General features: G+C 33.9%; 3 protein-coding genes and 1 non-coding gene across 7 annotated transcripts; 2 read left to right on the forward strand and 2 right to left on the reverse strand.

The window, feature by feature from the left end:
• Window positions 1–271: 271 nt before the first annotated feature.
• On the forward strand, window positions 272–2,319 carry LOC115988055 (probable E3 ubiquitin-protein ligase XERICO). The gene is made up of 2 exons (XM_031111685.1): window positions 272–401; window positions 1,393–2,319. The coding sequence occupies exon 2, from the start codon at window positions 1,618–1,620 to the stop codon at window positions 2,077–2,079; it is 462 nt and encodes a 153-aa protein (XP_030967545.1). The 5' UTR covers window positions 272–401; window positions 1,393–1,617; the 3' UTR covers window positions 2,080–2,319.
• A 4,530-nt stretch (window positions 2,320–6,849) lies between these two features.
• LOC115988223 lies at window positions 6,850–6,995 on the reverse strand. Its single transcript, XR_004091398.1, has one exon. It is a non-coding gene; the product is annotated as a small nucleolar RNA snoR136 (small nucleolar RNA).
• Window positions 6,996–9,985: 2,990 nt separating this feature from the next.
• Window positions 9,986–20,256, forward strand: LOC115984298 (ribonuclease E/G-like protein, chloroplastic). Of its 3 annotated transcripts, none has more exons than XM_031107267.1 (14): window positions 9,986–10,303; window positions 11,606–11,709; window positions 12,431–12,612; window positions 13,154–13,406; window positions 13,495–14,588; window positions 14,676–14,993; window positions 15,121–15,162; window positions 15,633–15,757; window positions 16,532–16,679; window positions 17,400–17,472; window positions 18,338–18,450; window positions 18,764–18,883; window positions 19,233–19,388; window positions 19,530–20,256. In XM_031107267.1, exons 1-14 carry the CDS (start codon window positions 10,173–10,175, stop codon window positions 19,707–19,709), a joined length of 3,039 nt encoding a protein of 1,012 aa, XP_030963127.1. In that variant the 5' UTR covers window positions 9,986–10,172; the 3' UTR covers window positions 19,710–20,256. The 3 variants fall into 3 exon arrangements, with proteins under 3 accessions (XP_030963127.1, XP_030963128.1, XP_030963129.1); XM_031107268.1 differs by having other exon boundaries at window positions 10,214–10,303; window positions 11,595–11,709; XM_031107269.1 differs by having other exon boundaries at window positions 10,263–10,303; window positions 13,484–14,588.
• A 2,983-nt stretch (window positions 20,257–23,239) lies between these two features.
• Window positions 23,240–25,852, reverse strand: LOC115986849. 2 transcript variants are annotated; one of them, XM_031110188.1, is made up of 2 exons: window positions 25,685–25,852; window positions 23,240–25,274 (listed from the first exon to the last, which is right to left on the reverse strand). In XM_031110188.1, the coding sequence occupies exon 2, from the start codon at window positions 25,231–25,233 to the stop codon at window positions 23,512–23,514; it is 1,722 nt and encodes a 573-aa protein (XP_030966048.1). In that variant the 5' UTR covers window positions 25,234–25,274; window positions 25,685–25,852; the 3' UTR covers window positions 23,240–23,511. The 2 variants fall into 2 exon arrangements, with proteins under 2 accessions (XP_030966048.1, XP_030966049.1); XM_031110189.1 differs by having other exon boundaries at window positions 23,240–25,271; window positions 25,685–25,850.

Here is a 25,852-nt window from a genome sequence, read left to right on the forward strand (position 1 = left end):
TGGAATAGGAGAAGACGTATACCAAAAAAAGTGAAGCATTAAAGTAGCACTTTGTGTTTGTGAAACTCAGAATTATAAGACATGAAAGAGAAGCTTTAAGCTACTAGTAAATAAAAAAATAAAAATAAAAAGGTCATGATATAAAGTAACCATGGTTAAATTATTGTAGACGCCGGAAAACACGGAAGGCTAACCATGGTTAAGAAACACTGGTTAGCTACTAATAATCGTGGAGGTGGGTGGGAATTGATTATGTATCTTATAGACTCATAAATCTACATATATATACACATATGAGACTGTCTAAAATACCAATATGCACATATGTATATGATCCCATGAATCTTTTGTTCATATGTTCATGTTGGTGATAGAATCTCTGTCCTAAAAGCTATCTTTGTGTAAGTTTACCCTCTTTCAACACTGACTTCTGTTGTAAAAATTTGTTCTTTCTCTTTATTTGTTCACTTTCCTTTTCTGGGTCCTTAAGGAATACATTCTTTTTCTTGGAATCATATGAAAGAAAAATGCTAGATCTTGTTGTCACCTTGTGATGTACTCAAATGGGTGTATTCGGATTAGAAACTTGGTTTGGAGATTGAAATTATGCTGTGTTGTGGCATTTTTTTTTTTTTTTTTTCATGTTTCATATTGGTTTGATTTTCTCATCTTTGATGTGGGTGTGATCTCTCTTAGTCTGAACTGTGCTAGATCTTGATGTTCAAGAAGCTTTGTTAATTGGGTATATTCCATTTCCATTGAAACCTTTTAAGTGTTCTTGACTTCTTATGACTCTTTAGGCTTTAAATTTTTTAATTTTCTTCTTGCATGGTTTAGTTTCTTCAAATCTTTTCCTTTCTTAATTAATAACTGTTATATTTTTGGGTACTGGGGATATAACTCTGTTGCTATTTTCACCCAATCTCTCCATGAGAGGCAGCTTACAGGGTTGATGGTGAGGGTCCTTTTTGAACAATCTCATTAACATCTAAAGAACCCTTCTTCTTTTTTGCTTTCTTTCTCCTTTTCGTTTTGTTATATTCTATTGTGTTTGTTACAGATCAGTTTATATCATTGTATTTTACTGGATATGCACCAATTGACTTGCATATTCATATTTGCCACTGTATTATACAAAGTACCTGTGTTATCGGTTATTTTTTTCTCATATGGATGTGAATAAGTGGTCTCTTCTGGTGGAATTTTGATCTCTGGGCTTAATCTATTAGTTCTATTCAATATTTGATTCATTGTTTAACATTTTTTTTTTTTAGTTTTTATGTAGTATTCTAATATCCTCTTTACTCATTTCAATTTTCAATATTTGATTCATTGTTTATAATTTTTTCTTGTTTTTATGTAGTATTCTAATACCCTCTTTACTCATTTCAGTTCATGTATCAAGAAGGGAGTGAGTAGATTTCATCCTTGTTTCATTCTTCTCAGGTTGATCAGACTGACAGAACACTCCATTGCCAACCTTCTGCCTCTGTAATTCTACTCGTTTTGTTGTTTTTAATAATCTTTTGTTCAGCCAAGCTGAGCTTGCACCTTGTATTTCTAAAAGTGCATTTATATTTACAATTCTATAACCCCAAAACTTCACTTTTGATCCAAATGGGTCTCTCAAGCCTCCCAGCCCCATCCGAGGGAGTACTGTGTATACTTCTGGTAAACACTGCCCTATCCATCTCAATTGTCAAAGGCATAGTCCGAACCATCCTTCATATTGTTGGTATCCATCTTACATCAGCATCGGCTTCACCCTCATCAACAGATTCTACTCAAAACCCCCCAGAGTCATTCGAATACTGTAATACTTCTGAGAGTTACATTGAGGAGTTCAAGAACCGGACCCCAGCTATTCGGTTTGATACAGTGTGTAGCTATAAACAGCCAGAACACGAATGCTCGGTTTGCTTGAATCAGTTTGAACCTGAATCAGAGATAAACCAATTGTCTTGTGGCCATCTTTTTCATAAAGTATGCTTGGGTAAGTGGCTGGACTATTGGAACATTACATGTCCTCTCTGTAGGACTCCCTTATTGCCTGAGGAAGAAGCAACTTGCCTTTGGTGAGCATATACAAGTTATTTGACTCATGTAAGTCTAGGGAATTCCATGTACAGCATAGTGTACAGTTACTTGCTTATATGCATCGGCTGGTTGTAGTGTTATACGCATGTTATGCAAGGAGTTTTCAGTGTGATATGTTGATGAATCATCTTTGAGACCAAAATCTTAATATTGTACGTATTGTGATGTTTCTGATGTTACACTTATATATGCATCAGACTCTAGCTTGAGCGTTTTTGTGGAGATTTTGTTTTCTTTTGTTGCCATGTTGCTGTATTGGCCAGAGAATTAGGGAGCTCCTGTTACACTTTTTTAATATAAAGTTTGAACATTATCCGGCTTAAAACCTCTACCTGATTGAGATGGAATAACAGCTCCCTTTAGTCATGGCTAATCATCATTATGCAGATTTCAGCATATTTTATCTTCCTTTCTTTAATACAAAGCTGAGACTCATCATACTAGTAGCCAAGGTGTTGTCCCCAACCAAAGTTACTAGTGCACAAGTCATTTAATATTAGGATGTGAAATGAGTAAAGGGACTAGGGAGACTGTTTTGATTCAATTGGGTTACATCCAAGGTCCTGCACCTTGCTTAAAAAAATCCACTGGCACTCTAATTTGTTAATCCTAAGGTGCTTCAATGGAACATGAAAGAGTAATGTTTTTCTCCACTGCACCAGTGTGGTTATCTTAGTTGTAACAAGTAAGAATACGTTATACCTGTCAGAAATTGTACATTTAAAAAAAAAAAAAAAAAAAAAAACTAGTACGAGAGACTTTTTATTGTATGAAGAGTCCAGGTGAAGTGCCTTTATTCCTTTTTTTTTTTTTCCCCAGAAGATTGTACAAAGTTGCCAAGTTTTTATATTCCCATATCTACCTTGTAACTAAGGACAAGCACTGCCAAAAGAGTTCAAACTCATAATAATTGGATAAGAAAGTTCCCAAAAAAGAAGAATTAGAAGGAAGAGATTGGGAACTAAAAATTTGCCCCATTCAATAAGCCCCAGGAACCACATAGCTGAATTCTGTGTATGGTCCCAGCTTTGGGTCTGTTTGGTTAGGTGTTTTGGAAGATTAAAAGAGTTTTTAAAATTTAAAACTCTATCGTACAACCACAACTACACTTTTTTTTTTTTTTTTTAATTTAAAAAAACACTCATTTTAAATCAAAACACAATTTTCCAATAATTTATACAAATGCACCTATTTGGAAAAAATACCTAATTCTCGGTGGTACGGATAAAGTTTCAACTAATATTGTCATCTAAATGTGAATTTATCCATACAAAGGTTAAGGAAGTTAGCAACAACAAAAGTAATTCTTAAGTACTTTCGAAGTATGGAGAATGGAGTTCCCTCCTCTCACATTTATGGTGGAGTCCACTCATTAAATTCATGGTAGGGTTTACCATGAATATGAGAGAAGTGACCATCATTTCTCTATACTCGAGGAGTACCTAATAATTTTTCCAACAACAAATAGTAAAATAAGGCATGCACAATCAATGCACACAAGATATAACAAAATATGTAATATAGAATCTGCTAAGACAAAATATATAGAAGGCATGCACAATGCACACAAGATTTGCATGGTTCAACACTGAGCCATTGAGCTCCGAACAATCCACTATGATCAACAAATTTTAATGGTCTTCTACTCAAGTTTTATCACACTACTTTTGTTTCCACAACAAACTTGGAGACATGCAAGATTACTTCAAGAAGCTTTATGAAACCAATCACTGTAATGAAATATTCCAAGTATCTTGTTGAAAGAAACCCCAAGGAGACATGCAAGATTACTTCAAGAAGCTTTATGAAACTAATCACTGTAATGAAATATTCCAAGTATCTTGTTGAAAGAAACCCCAAGCACCATTGAGACACTTACTTCAATAGATTTCAATTGCCATGTTAAAAGGAGGAAGAAAAACTCACATCCAAACTTTATTTATCATTTTTGCGTGTTTTCTTAATTGCTCGGACAAAATTAGTTACAATTTAATTTATAACAAAATTTATAATTCAACAACTTATTTTAAAAAGCCTTAAAAACTTGCATTGAAAAATAAGTTAATAAGCCCTTATGGGCTTGGACAAAATTCAGATACAGGAAGAAATTTATATATGAATCATGACACTAGCTAAAAAAAAAAAAAAACCACAATTTAATTTATAAAAGCATTGAAAACTTGGATTAAAAAAATAAGTTAATAAGCCCTTATGGACTAGGACGAAATTCGATTACAGGAAGAATTTTATTTATGAATTATGATGGTCTGATAGTATTTAAAAAGCTAAATGAAAGGGGAGAAAAATTAAAACCCCACTAAATTTAGAAATGATAAAATTTTATTCTGAATATATATAAATATATATATATATATATATATATTTATATATATTAAAGAACCGAACAAAATGAAAAGCCTATATCATCTCTTCGTAGGTCTTTTTTTCTTTTTATTGTGAATGGGCTAAGCCCAACTAACGAATAGATGGGCTTTCATATTATTCAATTGCACATAATACAAATCTTCAAAATTAATCTTTTCAAGGAGTTCATGACAATTCAATGATAATGCCATCCTTGGGATTTAAGTTCCTACGAGACATTTCAACTTATACAATGTCCAAATTTGAAGTCCGTTCCAATATTTGTGACAAACTTTGATGCTCAAACAAGGAAGTTCTGGTGGAATCCAAAGAACCCAAGTGGAAAATACTTGGGCCTAGAAAGCTTGGGATAATTTGTGCCTACCAAGGAAAGAGAGAGGTCTTGGTTTAAGAAAAGTATAGAGTTCAATAGAACTCTTATTACAAAACTCTCTTGGATGGTCGCTTCCAAGAGAGATAGTCTATGCATGAGGTTGCTCAGGTCAAGACTCAAGAATGTGTCCCCTATTTGGAGGGCAATTGAGAAAGCTAAGAAGATGGTAGCTAAGGGTGCCTGTTACCTTGGACAGATGACTACATGCCTAGACCAAGAGATGATTCAATCTCATTGGATCCGTTGATGGTGTCAAGCCTAATAGACTCATCAACTCATTGCTGGAAACAAGACAAATTGACAGAACAGTTTGATACAGATTACAGACACTCTGAATGCAATCAAAAGAATCCACATTCCAATACGTCCTAAGCCCAATAGGCTGATTTGGTTAGGGGACTCAAAGGGCAATTTTTTCAGTAAAATTTGCCTATAGAGTGAACCAAGAATTTAACACAACACAAGCTTTGCCTTGGAATCAAGTTTAGAAGATTAAAACCCATGAAAGGGTCAAAATGCTACTCAACAGGATAGGTGCCAACACATTGCCAACAATAGAGAACTTTTTTGAGCCTAAGAATGGAGAACTTGAAGCAAAGGATCGGAGTGGCAGATACAGGATGCTACTTATACGATGCTCCTACAGAATCATGCTTTCTTCGGTTTATTATCTAAAGAACGTTGATTTTCTAGGTTTAAATTTTCGAAACTTATAATTTATCTAATGATAAATTTGATGACACATGCCTTTTGTTATTTTTAAAAAATATATATATATATATATTATTAGCAAAACTCAGTTGTTTATTATTGGAAGATAATGATATTCATTATCATTCTTAGAAGTTTTTAGTGAGTAGATATATTACCTTTAGCAAGTAGGTACTAAAAAACTGTTATAGTAAAATAGATATTTATATTTTAAATAGTTACCCTAACTTTACGGTTGATCAAAATTCTTATACAAATGAGATTAATTTTTTACAACGTAATTATCAAAATTCTTAAAATTAATGTCTCTTTTGATTAATGTAAATCTTTATGTACTTTAAATATCAAATGATTTATATATTTGTTTTTATGAGGGCCAATTAATCAAGAGGTACTGTTAAGGCTGTACTAACTGGGCCTATGGCCCAATCCGAGGACATTAGCTAATCCGAGGATGGCCAGATAAGATTATAAGGGGAACGGAATAAAGAGAAAAGTAGAGATAATATGAGAGAAGTCCAACGAATGTCCGAGGAGAAAAGCTATCTCGGCAACAAGGGCTCGAGGTCAATAAGAATGCTATATCATCATGGACTTTTTTCAAAGTTACATCACAACTAAGAGTTGGACGTTGGACAAGGGGTAAGAAAGGAGAAGGGCAACAAATATCTTCAAAAAGCTGCTACCTCCGCATTAAATGCCTCCCAACTAACTCTCTGGCCGCATTAATGTAGAGATGATGCCTGAACAGTGGTCAAGTAGCCTTACAGCTACTAGTTGATGGTTCTGGGAGGTGTTGGATGGGATAGGAAGGAGTTCCTAGAATTTAACCTACACGTGTATAGTAGAGATGATACCAAGATTGTGGTATATAGCATGAGAAGATGTACTAAAAAAGGGATCGAAGAAAAAATCAAGCAATTTTTACAATAAGACTATGAACTCTTGTAACTTTGTTAATCAACAAGACAATATAATATAAGCTTCTCAGGCCACTCCGAGGACAGACTTTCTTATCTTATTTGTGTCTAATAGCCTTAAATTAGCAAATTTTATCGTTTTTCTTCTGGAGTAGATTTAGTTCTTTCATCCACGCTCTACAAATTTATTGTTTGGGCTTCTTGGGCTAAAACCCAATCCTATATTGGGTCCAATCCAATTTCAGTCCTTACAGTTTTGTAATACAAATAAAATATAGAATTGACCTTAATCACTACTATTTTTCCACGGCAAGCACGTGACTTGCATGTGTTGCCCTAATTAGTATTATTAAAACAGAGAATGCATGTAGATCTCCAACGTCCAAATACAACATAAAAGGTTGCATTGGATAGCGAGGAGAACGTATATTTGGGCTTCAATTAAACATAGCTGCACACACACAATTTAGTGTAAGCCAAATTAAGCTATCCAAATAATATAAAGCCCTTAATAATTTTAGAATATGACATTTTTCCTCATATTTAGTTGCTAACAATTGACACAAAAGCCATAAAGAATTAAATATTTGTGAATTCATATATATGTGTGTGGACCTAAAATTGGAGTATTTATTCTAAATAATTAGAATAATTAAATATGTTTATTTTGTTATATTAATTATTCTAAGCATAATGAAATTTTAATATTATTTTTCTAAGATTTTTTTTTTTTTTTTGGAGAGAATTTCAACATACGGCATCCGCTCCTGATGATAGCTCTTAAATCATTAGACCAAGACACCTATCAGTTTTTGGTGTAGGCGGGGATTGAACTCCAGATCTTTTATACAACTATCAGAGACTGTACCAATTAAGCTAATTGGAACCCACCGTTTTTCTAAGATTTATATAAGGAACAATTGAATTTTTTGTTATGTGAGAAACAATTTATTTGAAATATTGTATTCTTCCTCAAATTTAGTTGTTTTTGTAACAATTGAAACAATGTCTAACAAAAAGGGGAAAAAAATTAGTAACATGCAATCAAGAATGTAGAAAAATAATTCAAAAATATTTCCATTTTTTAATAAACATGAAACATGCCTATCTATATTAGCCATTATATCATGTAATTTTCAATTTATAAACACATATACATAGTATGATCAAATCACTATATACTATTTATGATGTCTTTCTATTTTGTCTATAAAATAACTAAAGATTAGTATTTCTTACAAGGAAATTTTTTAAATATTTTTTTTTATACATCAATAGTTGAGGTGGGGGATTTGAAGCCTAGATATCTCTCTTGAAAACACTATGAGGTGCCAACTGGTTAAGCTACAAGATTCTTATAAAAAATTATTGAAATATTGGAGAAAACTAATAATAAGTTACATTGCACAGCATGCGGGAACTCAACTAGTTTGGTTAAGGGGGCATTCTCAGTGGTCAAAGGAAGATTCTCAAAAGTGTACCTTGCTTATGACTTTAATTCTTGAGGCCATTTGAGACCTCAGGAACTTTGTTGCTCATCAAAACGAAGAGATGAATATTCAAATTATCATCAACAAGGCAAGAGAATGTATACTAGCTATAGATTTAGCACAATCTCAAGTCCGAGTTCCTAGACAAGAAATCCAAAGAAAAGTTCCCCTACCAGAAGTAGTTAAGCTGAGTCACGGATAAATTCACAACATTGGCTGTGGTGGCTTGAGATGAAAAATGTGAGGTTATATTTGCTTGGGCTAGGCAGCATGTTCCTTTTGACTCAGTACATGCAGAAGCTACAGCCATACTTTGGACCTTACAGTAACAGCAAGTTGAAGAATTTTACAAGGTCATCATGGAAAGAGATGCTAAAACCTATTTTGATGCTTTGAAGTGTAGTTTTGTCTAATGTAGAGTGGTGTATATCTACACCATTGAGCAATTTTTTAGAGCTTAGTAGTAGATTTGTTTTAAATTTATTAAGATCTAAATGAGTTTTTTCTAAGGTTTAAGATTAACAAATTTATACTTTTGTTGTTGAGCTTCTTTTTTCCAAATTTTATATCAAATTGGTTTGTAATTGGGTTTTTATTTATTTATTTGTGTTTAGAAAGACCAAGATATTGTTAAGATAATCATATTCAAATTTATTTCAGCTGGGCTTAAAAAAATCTAGGTTCAAGGTGTTCAAATTTTTTATTTTAGGGGTCAAAACCAAAAAAGAGTAAAACATATTATGCTAGAAAATGAGTCATTTTCCATGAAGCAATTTATATAAAACTATCTCATTTTTCAATGTTTGGTAACTTCCCTTATTTAGCTTACTGTGAAATAGAGTTGTTTTCCAAAAAAAATTAATGGAAAACAATGTTTAAAAATAAGTCATATTTTTTATGTTGATCAAAGATAGTTTTCCTTTGACTCATCTACTTTTATGTTACCAAACATTGAAAAACACGAAACTATTTTTATACAAGGTTTTCTATTGTAACAAACGGAATGTATATATATATATATATATTTTTTTTTTTGGGTTTCAGTACTGGAGGTTCATTTGAACCCCTGGGCTCCAGGTGGAACTGCCCATGATCCCCTCATCGCTTGGCTTTGTCCCAGAACGTGTGGATCCTACATAATTCCAATTTATCTCGTCAATGGGTTTTGCCCTTACTTTTTTGGGTCTATACCATTACGCTTGTGAAAAACATTCTCAATTCAATTGTTGCTCATTTTTATACTTGGAAAGTAGAGATAATTTGCAATAAACTAAGTTTTTTGTTTAAATAGAAAGCATAATACACCTATAATTTCTTTTTTCTTTTTGTAATTTTTTTTCATGTAGTTAAACCCACTTGATCTCGGTTCCCTATTCCTCATTTTCAATGCAATTCAATTCCTATGTGAATATCTCACTGCTTAATTTTTGCTTCCAATGTTCCTAAATGTTTAAAATTATGTATATATTTTAATTATTGAATAGAGACTTCCTTTTAACTCTGAATTCAATTTTTTTTCAATTATCTAATATATTTATATGACGAATAAAATTTTTGCATTTTTTTTTAAATTATTATTTTATTTATAATTAATAAACATAGCATTGTGGGGAAATTATTTAGATGAATAGTCTTTCTTTAAAAATCATATTTTGAAAATACAATTCTAAGCATTGAAATTTCAAATTTTAGACTAAAAATCGTGTTTGTGTTTATGTTTACACTGAAGTTATGTTTTCAAAATACAATTTTAGTGTAAAATATGAAATAACTAAAATCAGATTTCAGAAACACATTTCAATACAAAGTTTGAAATTTCAATGCTTAAAATTAAAAGTGGGACTATTCTCCCAAATTATTTTACCGTAACTCCATTTTTAATACTCTAGTTAATAATAAAATAACATTATTTATAATAAATAATAATAATAAAAACCCTGCCTTAAAAAAATTTGAAAAAAAAGAAAAGTGTGTAAAGTGTAAACTACTAAACTCTAGTACTCAACACAGCACAAGTGCCAGTGGCATACAAGGCGCCAAGCCGATATCCTCCTATCATCTATCTCTATCCTTCTCCTTCTCCCCTTTCCCAGGTTGAAGCTCACCTCAGCACTCCACTACTACTCCCTCCTTAAATGACGAAACTATCCTTGAAGCCACTCCTAATTTACGAAACAAAGACCTCAACCTGCTCTCATGGCTGAAGTTGAAGCTCATGTTGGGTCCTTCAGGTTCAGCAGCAGCTTCATGGACCTTCTTCACCTCCGTAGACCCTTCTCTTCTTCTTCCTCCTCCTGGCTTCTCCGCTCTCACACCTCTTTGTCTCCGTATGTGAATGACTGCTTTCTTCAGTTTTGCTTACTGGCAATGCTTTTAACTTAGTCTCAATTCAATTGGGTTTCGATTACTATGCGCTCTATGTGTCTGAATGTATGGTTTTTCTTGAATTTTTCTTATTGGAAATGGTTTTACTTAGTCTTAATTCAAATGGGTTTCGATTACTATGCGCTCTATGTGTTTGAATGTATGATTTTTCTTGAATTTTGCTAATTGGCTAATGCTTTTACTTAGTCTCAATTCAATTGGGTTTTGATTTCTTTGCACTCTATGTATCTGAATGTATGACCTTTCTTGAATTTTGCTTGTTGGAAATGCTTTTACATAGTCTTAATTCAAATGGGTTTTGATTTTACTGCACAATCATTCACTCAGAGACACATAGAGTTCAGTGTTAGTTTCACTGTTATGTCAGAGTTTGTATGTAGTATGACCCACCAATCTCTCTTTCTTTTGCTTTAGACCCCAAATTATGCAAATGGGTGTACTCTAGAATAATTTTCAAAAGCTTTGAATTTTTATTTTTTTGAATGAATGAATGATTTTCCCCCATTTTATTTTGGTCCTTCTGTTGTGTTGCACTGTCAAATCAAACTTCTTTGCTGCTGGGATGGCTTTAACACTGTAATTTGATTAATTCTGCAAAATATGTTTTTTTATGTATGTTTCACATATGTTGAAGGATTTCCAATCTATTTAGAAGCCAAGCATTTTTGCCATGTGCCCCATTATTGCATGTTGAATATAAGCAATTAAGTCTCTGGATTCCCACAGTCTCACCAAATTTATATCATTTATCTTTTTGGAAATCCTCTACTCTACACCCCCTTCCCCGAAGAAAAAAATTGTAATTGTAAATTGGAACTTTGAAATGCATGAAATAATTATTTATTATCCAATAGACATTAATCAACTAAATATATAGCACTCTACTATGAAATCAAGTTTCTTAAAATATAGATAATATAGTGTGCCCAGTTAATTTCTGAAAGTATCTGATATTTATTCATACACAGCACAAACAACTAAACAAGTGACAGACTTCACTTGGATATGTTGTCTATGGTAATTCAGAATTCTTGTGTCATGTCAGAAAGCTTACTAATTACTGTTTGCTTGCAATTCAAGCATGTAATGAATTCGATTATTATTTGTATTCATATCAGCTTAGGAGTCAAGACTGACTACTACTTATCAAAAAAAAAGAAAGAAAAAAGAGTCAAGACTGACTACTGGGCTAAGATCTCTCTGTCTCTTGCATAATGACTCATACATCTCTAGTTTTCTTACAGGTATATATGCCACCACATACCCTTTGGAAATATGTTCAGATTCACACTATGTATAGGGAGTTTTAATTCTTTCAGAAGATCCCCAATAATGGCTATAAAGAAAGGTAAATTAACATTACCATTCTGAACTTCTTGTATGTGGGACTTTGAATATTTGGGCAATATTTGGGTGTGATTGTTGGTTGCCAGTCTGATATGGTAGAGATCATAAGCTTCAGTGCTTCGGTATCTTGTTTTTTTTAGATACCTACTTCAGTCTTAGCTGTCTCATTTTATTGATCATATTGTTTCACACAGGTATGATTGTGATTATATGTCTTTCCTGTATGAATTAAGTTTTAATTATGTAAATCTGCTGTGCATTTTTCTTGCTGTTACCAATTGACGGTAGTATTCTTTATTGGTTGGCATTTCAATGAAGGACTTTTATCTGAAAGTAATGCCAACTTAATAATTATTGTTTCTTCTACTTACTGACTCAGACATGGTTGTCTACAATCAGACATTTCTAGGAATATGTGGTGAACATAAAATTATATACTTTGGCCAAGAAATATAATCTGTTTCCCACTTTAGTTGGGCCCTGTCAAAGGTCTTATTATCTGAATATAACAGTATTTTCATGTGTCATTAGTTGGTCATGTAATTTTGAATTTTGGTTTAACCATTACAAGAGAAAGCCTCTCTCTGTCTTTTCTCTTACTTGATTCTAAAGTATGAATAAAATTTTCTTCATGGGTCTTAATGTTTTGCATCATCCTTTCAGGAAATTCTTTCCTATAGTAGTGAATAACTGATGGATCTAACACATTCTGATTTTGTCAGGAAAATTAAACCATACTTTGAAAGAATCATGCAATGTTGTCTGGACTATAGAAGCTGATTTGAGGGCTGGTCAGCTTCTGTACATAACTGGGGATCCTGTTGTATTTGGCTGCTGGGAACCAGAGATGGCTATACTAATGTCTCCAACTGAACATGCAAACTTATGGAAGGCTGAAGTCCAGGTAATTTCACTGAGCTGTGATAATTGTAGCAATTTATGTTGACAAAATTTGTAATAATACAATATAATGCGATGTCAAGTGCTGTATAATATTTGCCTTCTGTGGTCAATTCCATCTGTTGTGACACCTGTTGATTTAACCAGTTTTACATACGTTAAAGTAATTACCTCTACCTAGCCAGATCTTAGAAGAAGCCTGTCAATCTGTTAGGTTTTAACTTTTTTACTAATCTAATATTTATTGGAGACTTTCTATTGGATTTTGTATGCTCTTGTCTTTTCATCTCGCCCTTTTTTTCTGATATAGGTAAAAATTTTATGTGTTTCCCCATGAATGGTGTAATCCACCAGTTGTTTTCTTTTGGTTTCTAAAGAGATTTGACTTAGAAGGATCTTTCTTATTTTGAAAAATAATTTTTTGAACATGGAATATTACTCTTCACATGAAACCAATGGGAGACACTTCAATTACTTTATTGGCTTCCAGTTATATAATTGTATTTGCTGTACATTCCCCCTAGTTACCCTTTTGTGCTTGGCAGTTGGCTTGCGGTGTAAATTTCAAGTATAATTACTTTATAAAGGGAGAAACACAGCCTTTTTGTGACATCATTTGGAGACCTGGTCCTGATTTTTCTCTCTCAGTACCTCAACCTCTTGAACAAGATAAAAACGTTGTAGTGAGGGACTTATGGATGAGGTATGATGCCAAAAGGCATCCAGCTCAAGTATGGGATTCATGGATAGAGGAGACATATCTTCCCATAAAACCTTTAATATCAGCTCCAGCCAGAGGTAATTTATCCATGTGCTTAGACTTGTATATACAGCTTCTTCCCTTAAAATGTTTCTGAACACTCAAATGCTTCCAGTGGTTTGACAGATGAATATGAGATAGTGAAATGCCTTGAAAGTGACTCAATAGAGTCAAAGCCATTCTTCAATGATCTCACAATCAAGGATATATTGTACTATAAAAGTGAGGATACCATGAGTGTCACAGCTGATAGCTCAAGTTTTGATAAAATTTTCACTGAAAGAGATCAGCCTGTTGAGGAACCCTGGTTATTCCCATCACCTCTCCTTTTTCCTGTGTCTGAGGATAAAATGCAGTCTGATGCATCCAAAAGTATTGACACTGTAAAAGATGATGTGACCAAGATGGAAGATACTAGAAATTTGTTGCCTGTAGAAGAGAGTAATCTTGTTTCGAAGGAACCCATTTCTACTGTTATTCTGATTAACTCTTCAATATGCACCATGCAAAGGATTGCTGTACTGGAAGATGGGAAATTGGTTGAGTTATTACTGGAACCAGTTAAAACTAATGTGCAGTGTGATAGCGTGTATCTAGGAGTGGTCACAAAACTTGTTCCCCATATGGGAGGTGCTTTTGTTAATATTGGAAATTCTCGACCCTCTCTTATGGACATCAAGCAAAACAGGGAACCATTTATATTCCCTCCATTTCGCCTAAGGACAAAGAAACAAGAAGTCAATGGTTCTGTTATTGGAACCCTTGAGGAGCACCCAGCTGCTCATGATATTGTAGTCAATGGTGATAGTACAGAAGTCAACTCTCAGGATGATTTTGTACAATCAATGCACAATGACTATGAGGAACTTGAAGTTGAGGATGATTTTGATGTTTCAGAAGTTCTTAAGGACAATGTAAATGGTAGTATAGTCGATTATGATGAAGCGGAAGCTGATTATGAGGACTACTTGGATCAAAGTGAACATCATATTGAAAGTGAAACCATCAATGGTTCCCTTGCTGCTGACATAAATGGTTCAAATGATTCGCAAATTTCTCATCTCCAACATAAGAAGGATTCTAGGCATACTTTCACTAACGAAAAGAAGTGGGCCCAGGTTCGGAAAGGCACCAAAATTGTTGTACAAGTTGTCAAAGAGGGATTGGGTACAAAAGGTCCCACACTAACCGCTTATCCAAAATTAAGAAGCAGATTCTGGGTATGATATTCTCTGGTTCTTTATCTTTGTGATATATTATTCAGCCATTGGTTTGTTTTTTCTCAGAATGAACTCTCCTGCTTGCAGATACTGATAACTCGTTGCAATAGAATTGGAGTTTCAAAAAAAATTTCTGGTGTTGAGCGTACACGCTTAAAAGTCATAGCAAAAACTTTGCAGCCTCAGGGTTTTGGTCTAACTGTAAGGACTGTTGCTGCTGGTCGGTCTTTAGAGGAATTGCACAGGGACTTGGATGGTTTGCTTTCAACTTGGAAAAATATAATGGAACATGCAAAATCTGCAGCCCTTGCTGCAGACGAAGGTGTTGAAGGGGCCATTCCCATTATTCTCCATACAGCAATGGGTCAAACACTCTCAGTTGTCCAGGATTATTTTAACAATCAGGTGAATTCCTCTCTTTATCTAACTTCCAATTCTTCCCTTATGTATGTTATTTTAATTGCTTTATGTTAACTCAACAATCTCACAATCTCGTTCCCTTATTGTATTCTTTATTATAATATACATTCAGGTTCGAAGAATGGTAGTTGACTCACCAAGAACATATCATGAGGTATGATATCAGCTAAATACACGAGAATACTATGTTACTGGATCAAGATTCATGCATATAATTACTTATACAAAAAAAAAAAGATTCATGCATATAATCATATTTTAGGTTTTTCGTTCTTTCCATTTCTAACAAGTCTGTGTGAGGAGAGTGGGGTTATTGCTTCTAGTGGTACATAAATTTGTGTGCATGCCTCCATGTGGCTGACCCACAGTACCATACTCCACAGAATTAAAGGGTTGAAATATATATTTAATGAGTGTATGATCGCCAGAGGATATAATACATATTTATTCGGTAAATAGGCATTCAAATTGGGATATGTAAGTAAAGAATTTTTCTACTTAATACTTTCTTTTTAGTTGCCTGTAACATTGTCACTAACTTTCTGCATATTTAATTTGCAATTTTACTAATCTTCTTTGCTGTGAGACATAACCTCTGTCAACCTTTGCTATATCATTTTTCAGGTTACCAATTACCTCCAGGAAATTGCTCCTGATCTTTGTGATCGAGTAGAGTTATACGATAAAAGAATACCTCTTTTTAGTGAATTTGACATTGAAGACGAGATCAATAATATCCTCAGTAAAAGGTAGGGGGTTAGTCAGTATGGCTAATGTTGTGAGTTTTCACATTGTCTAGCACTGTAGCTGTAGGTTCATAAATGTATGTGTTTTGATCTCTGTGTTAGTGAACCATCAATTCAAAAAGTTTAAGTTGTTAGGAAGTGGGCCAACAATGTATATCATGCAATACTACGCATTAACATTCCCAAATACATGCTTATGCCAAATTGAACTAGGTTTTGAAACAAATGTGAACGCACAGAAAGTATAGACATGAAGCCTCAAAACACAAGATAAAACGTTATGAGGTCAGAGATAACTAGATTCAAATCTTTAATAGTTAAGGGCAAGGGTTTGCTACCCCCCTGATATTTCTGCCTAACAAAAGACAATCTAATGAACTGCTGTTTCAAATGCACCCAGTGGGTTTTGAACTCACAATCTCACCCCACACATTCTTTGGGAAGTAGGAAATGGCATTTGAACTAAAGTTCATTGGAAAATATGTTCCATGATGTTAAAAACTATTAAAATACTTACTTTTGCACTAGCCTTGAGTGTTGAACTTATTATTATTGAAGAATCATTAAATTACCAAAGGGAGGGCCAACTGGTCGTGTTCTTTTGACTCAACTGATGCAATCACCTTTTCCCTCAAACTGTAAAATGTTTCTAGAAAATTCATTTTACCCTTTTTTTTGGGAATTGTTATGATTACAAGTTAATCATTGCTGGCAAACTATATATTTTGAATATTTATTGCCATTTTGTTCATGTTGATAACATCTCTTGCCTTTCAGGGTTCCTCTTACTAATGGAGGTTCTCTTGTGATTGAACAAACTGAGGCATTAGTCTCTATCGATGTTAATGGGGGACATGGGGTGTTTGGTCATGGGACTTCACAGGAGAAAGCTGTTCTAGATGTCAACCTTGCAGCTGCAAAACAAGTATGTTTGATGCTGAACCCTTACTACCACATTACATGCAACATGTTGTGTAGTTCATAAGTCACATTCATTTGCATTGTTCAGTAACTGGATCTTGAGTCCTAAATTTCATATTTCTTGCTTGCTAAAGATTACATTAATCTGTTTTTACTTTTCTAGTTTCTTTTCCAACGTATTAAAAGTTCATATCTGTTCCAAGAATATATCGGCCATTGCTTTGTGTTGTTTTTACTTCTGCTGCTCTGCAATCACTTGGGTCTAACTGAACTTCTTGTATTTCCTAAGACTGATGAAGAATATATTGACCATGTTGGATGCAGATGTATATCTGTAGGACATCATTTTAGCATTAATCCTTTGGCCATGGTATATAATATTTTGAGGTTACTGCATTGACACTTGACTCCTAATTGAAAGATTTGTACTTCACAAGCAAGGCTCTTTTTCTGTAGTATTTTCCATGTTGGACCCAGATGTATATCTGTAGGACATCATTTTAGCATTAATCCTTTGGATATGGTGTAAAATATTTTGAGGTTACTGTGTTCACACTTAAACAGTTAAACTCTGACAATCTTCTTCTCCTTTTTGTTTTGTTTTTTGTTCTTTATTTTTTGTTTTTGTTTTTGGCTGTTGTGAATTGCTTTTTATCTTTCTGATTATGCCATCTGGGTACTAGAGCTACACAACTTGTTAAAAGAAAATAACATGTTTTTTCAGATTGCAAAGGAGTTACGCCTGAGGGACATTGGTGGCATTATTGTAGTAGATTTCATTGATATGACAGATGACTGTGAGTTAGAAATCTCTCTCTCTCTCTCTCTCTCTCTCTCTCTAGTGCATGCACACATGTGCATGTGTTCCCGGGGGGTTTATGGGGGTGGATTAACCTACAATAGTTATTTGTAAAAATTTTAGCATCAAATGTTCAATTTTGTTCTTGACACATTAAGTTTATTCACATTAGGGGCAATTACTTGAGATTTCTTTTTGCTTTTGGTCTCTACTCATACAAAATAATCATAGAGATGTTTGTCAATTTTTAGTGGATTTCTCAGATCAAATGAGAGACTATTAGATGTTCATTTCTTCAGCAAGGAGAGGTTCTATGATCATCTGTATTTTGTAAACTACGGTTATTTTTAACTCCATATCAAATTAACAAATTTACAATTTAGCAAACCCACCTTTAGAATTCACAAAGTGAGTTAGGCTTAAATTGTATCAAAAACTAAGGGATATACAATCAATGGACCATATAACTGGCTAGTAAAGTTTGTAGAAATTATTAGCACAAATATAAATTCAAGCATTCACTTGACCTTGGCACTTGCACCACATGCTTCACGAGTTTCTTTGTATATAATAGACATTGGAACAAAGAAGAGATTTAAAGTTGCCCAATCATCTTTATACCAAACTTTAAGGCTCATTATGGGTGGCCTTAGAAATGTTTTGCTGACGTGATAAAGTGAGTGTTTTGTATTAAAAGCACATTAGAAAGAGGTACTCAGATCAACAGCTCTTACATGACATTGTTTATCATTATGTATTGAAGAAATTGGCACTTTGAAAGAGGAAATAGGTTTGCTGTGATTATCATTTAAGTTGCTTGGCATTATACCTAGTTATTTATCAAGTTCTATCATATCTTCCAGCAAACAAGAGATTGGTCTATGAAGAAGTTAAGAAGGCTGTAGAGAGAGACAGGTCGATGGTGAAAGTATCTGAATTATCTAGGCATGGACTTATGGAAATAACAAGAAAAAGGGTATGTTCATTGGCTTTTAAATGCTAAATTCAAATTCTCGTTACTTTCAGTTTGAAGAATCCTTTAAAACCTACATTACAATGGCTAGGGAAAGATTTACAACTCAGCCTTGTCTCAACTATTGGGAATTGGCTATAAGACATAACATGAAATGACAAACGCATAACGTTAAATATCTTATTTGCACACAAAATCATTCATCCAAAAATAATTTGCACACAAGATATTCATTTGAGAAGTTTGACACAATATTAGACGAGTTCAACTGATATCTTTTTTAATATCTAATGAATGGTGACACAATGCTGGACAGGTTCGACCTAGTGTGACATTTATGATCAGTGAGCCATGCACATGCTGTCATGCAACCGGAAGAGTTGAAGCTTTAGAGACCTCCTTTTCGAAAATTGAACAAGAAATTTGTCGATTGCTAGTAAGTTTTATAGTTTCAAAAGTATTTTGCTTTTTCTATTTATCTGCTCAAAAAGATGACACACCAAAAAACTTGTGAAGTGGACCATGATAGTGGAGGGATACAACACATTGCTAGTGCTTTTCATTCAAAAAGCACTTAACAAGAACAACAGTAGTAAGTCAGTAACTATAAGGCACTTATTTAGAATATCAGCTTTCCATGCTGGCATGCTACTGGGGGAGTTGAAGCTTTAGAGACCTCCTTTTCCAAGTTAAAATGAACATATGAAGTGGGTTCCACTGACATGCAGTGCTGTTATAGTTATTGCGTACCCTACCTATTTCACCATAGATATTAACTTTTTCAGGCAACGATGGATCAGAAAGAAGACACTGGAAACCCCAAGTCCTGGCCAAAGTTTATTTTGAGGGTTGACCATCACATGAGTAACTATTTAACTTCAGGGAGACGGACAAGGCTTGCAATCTTGAGTAGCTCCCTCAAAGTTTGGATACTTCTAAAGGTATGCCTAGAGACCTGTCTTGAAAATTCCATGAAAGTGTTTGATAGTAAAAATTATACAATTCCAAATAAAACAACTGACGAAATTATAGACCAACCTTTGATTTAGCATTCATCAATTGAGAAAGCTGTATTATGTCAGGTTGCTAGAGGTTTCACCAGGGGAGCATTTGAAGTGAAACCATTTACAGATGATAAGGCAAACAAAAACCAGCATCAAGCCACCATTTCTAGGTTAAGGTCAGCGGAGACCACGACTAACAATTCCGGCAAAAAAGTCACCCTCATTCCAGTCAAAAAATGGAAGACCAGTGGAAAGTGAAATTTTGCCAGCCTTAACTTGCTGTTTTCTGTACAAACAGGCATATTAATACCATTTTTGTTAAGAAATTAGGGAAGATATAAGGATAGCTTTTCTTTTCTGTAATTTTTTCAGTTCAGAGAGGGCTCCCACTTTGCAATTGAGAATTTTCACAAATGTAAGAGCAAATGTCTCAAATGATTAACAGTGGCAGCAATTGGCAAATCCAGAAGGGAATTACTTTACCACACTGTTCTTTGTTAGCTAACAGAAAAGTAGTTTACTTCTATTTCTCAAACCATGTGAGGTATCTCTTGTGGTTAACTTAACTATAACCCACGGTAAATTTCAAAGCATATCTTGATCGGCAAATGTAGCAGCTTAGCGAGCAGCCTATCTTGTTGATCCTTTGCCCCACAGAGACAGACTAACCAAGTGGCAATGTAATACATCTCCTGTTTCTTAACAGACCTATATTTTCTTGGTAAGCCATGATATTACCCATTTTGATGTACTACTACTACTAAATGAAGTATGAAGCACAAAACTCTGACACTAGAGTTTATTTGATTTTTGAGATTGTATCTGTATTATAATTCCGGCACCCTGTAGATGTCTGTCTCCTTTGAATCAAAAGTGTTGCAACTGATATGGGAATTATATATATATATAGACACACATACATACTTATACAAAGTGATTCTGATTTCTGATTCTTGAAATGAAATGGTACCCATGCGCGGTCTGGAAATGATTGAACTAATACCAATATATTTGCTGGGAATAATTCAACTAATTCCAATGTGTTTGTTGAGAATAATTCAAAGAAATTTATACACCTGATAGTCTTCATATGGACCTTCGGAATCTTGAAAATATTGCCGAGTAACAAGAGATTTTGTTGATTATTTTTCATTTTGATGATGGTTTTGTGAAAATAACTCTTCTTTTATTTGTGGTTTAATATCATCACCTATAAAGTTTGGCAACCATCTTACTGTGGTTTTTTGGACAACATATTTTATTCCTTCTGATTCTCAGAAATTATAATCTCATCCCATTATACCATAAGCAACCCAGGACGCAATATGAGTGAGTGGATAAAGAGAATAATACATATGGATATTAAAAAAGAGATGCAATGCAAGAACAAAATAGCAGTACAATATATAAAATTGACGATGAAAATCTATTTTGGAAAACTTTAAAACTTATTTGAATAATACTTCAAACACTAATACTCATCCAAATTCTTGAAAATAATACAAGAATAATTTTTTGAAACAAGGATAATTTTTTCTAATACAAGGAAGGATTTTTTAGGAACTGAGAAAGGTTTTTGATGCAAAGGTATTGATACTATCCGAGGCTTCAAGGCTTGGTTCTTACAACTGATAGAAATGTCATGTATATATAGGCATGCAAAAGTGAAAAAAGCCACACACACACAAAAAAAAAAAAAAAAAAAAAAAAAAAATAAATTTTGCATGAAAAAAGCCACACACACACACACACAAAAAAAAAAAAAAAACAATAAATTTGAAATAATTCAGTGAATTGTAAGAGTAAATAGTTTTGCACAATAGTGAACAGTGCCACACAGTAACTGTTAATAACAATTCTAGATTCTTTGTGTGAACAGTAATGGTACAGTGACAGATGAACAGTGTCACATAGTAACTGTCAAAAGATAATTTCCTAATACTTCCAAATATTGATATAATAAAAAGTCTTCAATAATTTTTTATATTGGATTGTAAAAGTAAAAATCTTCAATAATGCTTCTCCTTGCCAAAAAAGATGATTGATACTTCTGCAAAGCTAATGCCAAACAGTGGAAAGCTTGAATAATCTTGATTCTTCTAATACCAAATATTTTTAAAGATTGAATAATTCTAATTCTTTTGATAACAAATAGTGAAAAGATTTAATAATTCTGATTCTTATGATACCAAAAAGCTTGAATTATTTTGATTCTTCTACAAGATAACTGATGCCAAAATGAATAATTTTGATTTGAAGAGATAAGGCCGATTCTTGTGCTTCACAAGACTAATACTTTTACTAAAGAAACTCGTCTTTATATAAAATAATTGTGAAACTAATACAAAGTGATTCTGATTCTTGAAATGATATGATACTCATGTACTATCTAGAAATAATTGAACTGATACCAATACATTTGCTAGAAATAATTTAATTGATTCCAAAGTATTTGTTGAGAATAATTCAAAGAAACTGATACTCTTGATAATCTTCATATGGTTTTTGGGAATCTTGAAAATATTGTAGAGTAACAAGAGAGTTTGCTAATTCTTCTTCATTCTTATGATGGTTTTGTGAAAGTAATTCTTCTTTTATTTTCTCTATAAACAACCCAGGATGCAATGAGTAAGGGGATGAAGAGAATAATATAAATGGATATTAAGAAAGAGATGGGCTGCAAGAACAGAATAAAAGTACAATATATAAAAGCTGATAATGAAAATCTGTTTTGGAAAACTTAAAAACTTACTTGAATAATATTTCAAAACACTGACACTCATTCAAATTCTTGAAAATAATACAAGGATAATTTTTTCTAACACAATGAAGGATTTTGGGGACTAATAAGGGATTCAGAAAGGTTTTTTTTTATGCAAAGGGACTGATAATATCTGAGGCTTGGTTCATTCAACCGATACAAATAACATATATATATATATATATATGTATGTATAGGCATAAATAAGTGAAAAAACCAAAAAATGAACAGCAAATTTGTAATAATTCAGTGAATAATAAAAGTGAACAATGTCACACAATAACTGTCTGTAATAATTTCAAATTTCATAATACATCTACAATAGTGATACAGTGAAAAGTCTTCAATAATTTTAGATCTTGGGATTGTAAAAGTAAAAATTTTCAATAATACTTCTTCCTGCCAAAAAAGTCTGTTGGTCAGCCCGTTTCCCCTATTTGTTTGAGTTTGTGTGTTTAGGGTGGTCCCAACAGTGGTTCTGTAAGGCAACTTGTGAGTCATTCTAGGCTATAATGAGGTTGATAATGCTTAACAATGGATTCATTTTTTAGGAGTTCTTGCTCTAGGTCCCAAATGTCAACCCAGAGTGATATAGTGAATAATGAAGAAATTAATATATATATATATATATATATTGTGGAAATGTAGACCAATAATTTGAAATTTCCGGACCATGTTACTCAAACTATCATGGCACCCACACTATCATATATTCGAATAATTCTTTGAGAAAAAGGGGTAGATAAATGGCCCTTGAGGACTTGGATGATTTGGTTTGTTTCTCCAGTCCCAGTAGCATTTGAGAAGTTTCACAGAGCCATAATTATGGTACTTTTTATGCACTGAAATGACAGCCCCAAGTGCAAACATGGAAACTACTTTTCAACTTCTGACATTGCTCAGAGGGATACAAATTAGTGAATTGCCAAAATAAACATAGCATCATGTAGATGCATGACTATCAAAAGAAAAAATAATCATTCCAAGGCATTCTACGCAGCATATTCCATCCTGAAAAGTTAACATATGACTTGAGTACACAAATTAAATAAAATTCATGCACTAACCCAAGTTCAATTAGGATCTCAAAAGATACCAAGTAAATTAAACATTGATAGTCGCTTTTACAGGTACAAAACTCATGATTCATGCTACTCAATGCTAATAATTTAGAAGTAAAGCTTACAATTTCTCAAATGCAACATATAATAGAATAGCTAAAAGTACACGTGGTTTCATATTTCCAAAAGTAGCTAGCAGCAAAGTTTCAAACCTCCTCATATATAGTGTCCTGATGATTTAGCTGGCCGAAGTGCTGCAGGTGTTGATACCATCTTTGCAATCGTTAGTGAGATCATTGAAAGTTTCAATCTGTTTTTTACCTCTCAGGAACACTTCTGTATCAACTGATACCCTCATGTAACCATCAAATTCAACCGGATTACCATTGTTAAGCTTTGTCATCTCTGAGTTCCACTCGCTATTCTCATCCCAAAGATCCTTGTACTCGTTAAGAAAATGAGTAGAATACTTGTCCTTCAATGGGTCAAAGAACGATGTATCAGGTTCATTTGTTGCAATATAAAGGCTTCTCCCATCTTCAATCTTGTCCCTCAAGGTTGAGATAAGTGTATCAGGTGAAGTATCTGTAGCAAGATTAGGCCAGAGCTCCCTGTTTCTTGCCTTCTCTCCTCTCTCTATGTGAACTGCATCATAATCCCAATTCAACCTTGATGCAATTGCTGACACTATGTCCATCAGCCGTCTTGATTTCCATATCGAATGCCATGGTCTGTGAACAACAGACTCAGTCTCTCCTTCACAGACTCTATACCAGTAATTATCCGGCTCCACAGACCCAAACTTTCTCATAATCAAGGTATCCTTAATGCTTGCAAGTTTCATCGGTGTGACCCTGAAATCCTCCACAAGATTGAGACCTAAACCATCTTTCTTCTGCCATTTATTCCAATCTGTCCAAAACTGGTCCTTGTCCAACACAGATGCAGACTCTCTCAAATGCTCAAAGTCAAAGTAAAATCTGAAATCTTTTCCTTCCTCATCCTGATTCGATGAACTGTAAATTGAAGACAAACATATTTTTAGATCCATAACCAATGTTCGGTTCAAGTACTGAGCCTCACCCATAGCACACAAGAAACTCCACAAGTAATGGTTCATGCTCTTGCATCTATCACCACCACCCACATAAATCAAGTACTTCCCACGACTAAATGAACTTTCAGACTCAACCACAGGAAGGGTATCATTCACAGCCTCCCCAACAACAGGTAACGAAATACCCTGGTCTTGCTTCTGTGGTTTTTTCTCAAACCCAGCTTTCTGATTCTTCTTCCTCTTCCTGGCATTACCACCGGTATGGTAATCCCCAATCCCAACCACACTTAGGGTACAATTCTCAGACCTTGAAATTGCAAACCTCCTATAATCCTTATAAAAGGCAGCAGCCTTCCCATCCTTAGGCCTGAACCGCCATGCCATATCACAGCTGCTATCATTAGATCCACGAACCGGTTTCCCAAACCGATAAAAATGAATATCCTTAAACTGTTCTATAGCGGCCCTCATCATCATATGGAACACCTCCGGGTCCTTGCAATCAATAGGGCTATCCAAACTGCCCTCGCACGAGGTCACTTCAGCAGTGGCGACCGTTTTGCTATCTGATTCTGCATTTTCTGTTATATTTTCAACATCTGTAATGTTAATAAAAGTGGCAAATGCAGTTTGGTTTGCAGCCATGAAATCCTCGCCGGTCTTGACAACAGTGTTATCAGATTTAAAAGTGGCATTGGAGTTGGATGTAAGGAATGTGGTGATCTTGGTTGATGGGTGAAACAAAGGGTCTTCAGGTTCATAAGTAGCAGCAATAATTGTAAAGATTAAGACACCAATAACAAACATAGTAAAGCAAAGATTTCCAATCAGTGCCAGGGCATTCTGGCCTAAATTCTCCGGCCGGAAGTTTCCGGTTCTCGATAGGGAATACCGACCCAACATTTTAAAGAACCAAAAGCTTCTTCTACAATCCTCCAAATCTACTATTATAACAAGACAAAGCAAAAATTACCCACATCAGTTATTGGCACCAGAAGCTTCTACTAAAGTCAACCAAATCTACTATTCAACAAAGAAACAAGAATACCCAGAATGCTAAAATGGCCAAACTATGAGCAAACAATCAAATGACAAATGAATTATGACAGAATATTTAGGGTTTTAGAAATGGGTATGTATGGATGTAAAAAAATCAGATCTTGATAGCAATGTAAATGTGTGGAAACTGAGAATGACATAAAGATGGGTTTTTTTTTTTAAGATCTATGAAATTATGAATGTGGAAAGTAAGATAACATAAACAGACTAGCTGACAGTGAAAGTAATGAAAATCATAAAGCTTCTTAGTCTAAGATAGTAAGAAATATATGTGGGTGATGCTAAAATTTCTTACCTTTGTTAGATGCAGATCAAGCAAATACAACACAACAACTCATTCCTCTCTCTGTGTCTGTGAAAACTGAAAAGTCAAGTCCAACCATGTGAGTGTGAGTGTGAGCTGGTGTAAAGGTAGCTCCTAAAGAATTAAGATTTCTCAAAAGTCTATGTAATGATGTAGTAA

This window comes from Quercus lobata, chromosome 4 (assembly GCF_001633185.2).
Source record: "Quercus lobata isolate SW786 chromosome 4, ValleyOak3.0 Primary Assembly, whole genome shotgun sequence".
Lineage (NCBI taxonomy): Eukaryota > Viridiplantae > Streptophyta > Magnoliopsida > Fagales > Fagaceae > Quercus > Quercus lobata.

Bases quoted from the DNA above. Each gene is read 5' to 3' on its own strand.
- LOC115988055 (XM_031111685.1), top strand. From the start codon at position 1,618: ATGGGTCTCTCAAGCCTCCCAGCCCCATCCGAGGGAGTACTGTGTATA.
- LOC115984298 (XM_031107267.1), top strand. From the start codon at position 10,173: ATGGCTGAAGTTGAAGCTCATGTTGGGTCCTTCAGGTTCAGCAGCAGC. The intron at 14,994-15,120 runs GTGAATTCCTCT...ATATACATTCAG, and splicing joins AGGATTATTTTAACAATCAG to GTTCGAAGAATGGTAGTTGA. The intron at 19,389-19,529 runs GTATGCCTAGAG...GTATTATGTCAG, and splicing joins AAGTTTGGATACTTCTAAAG to GTTGCTAGAGGTTTCACCAG.
- LOC115986849 (XM_031110188.1), bottom strand. From the start codon at position 25,233: ATGTTGGGTCGGTATTCCCTATCGAGAACCGGAAACTTCCGGCCGGAG.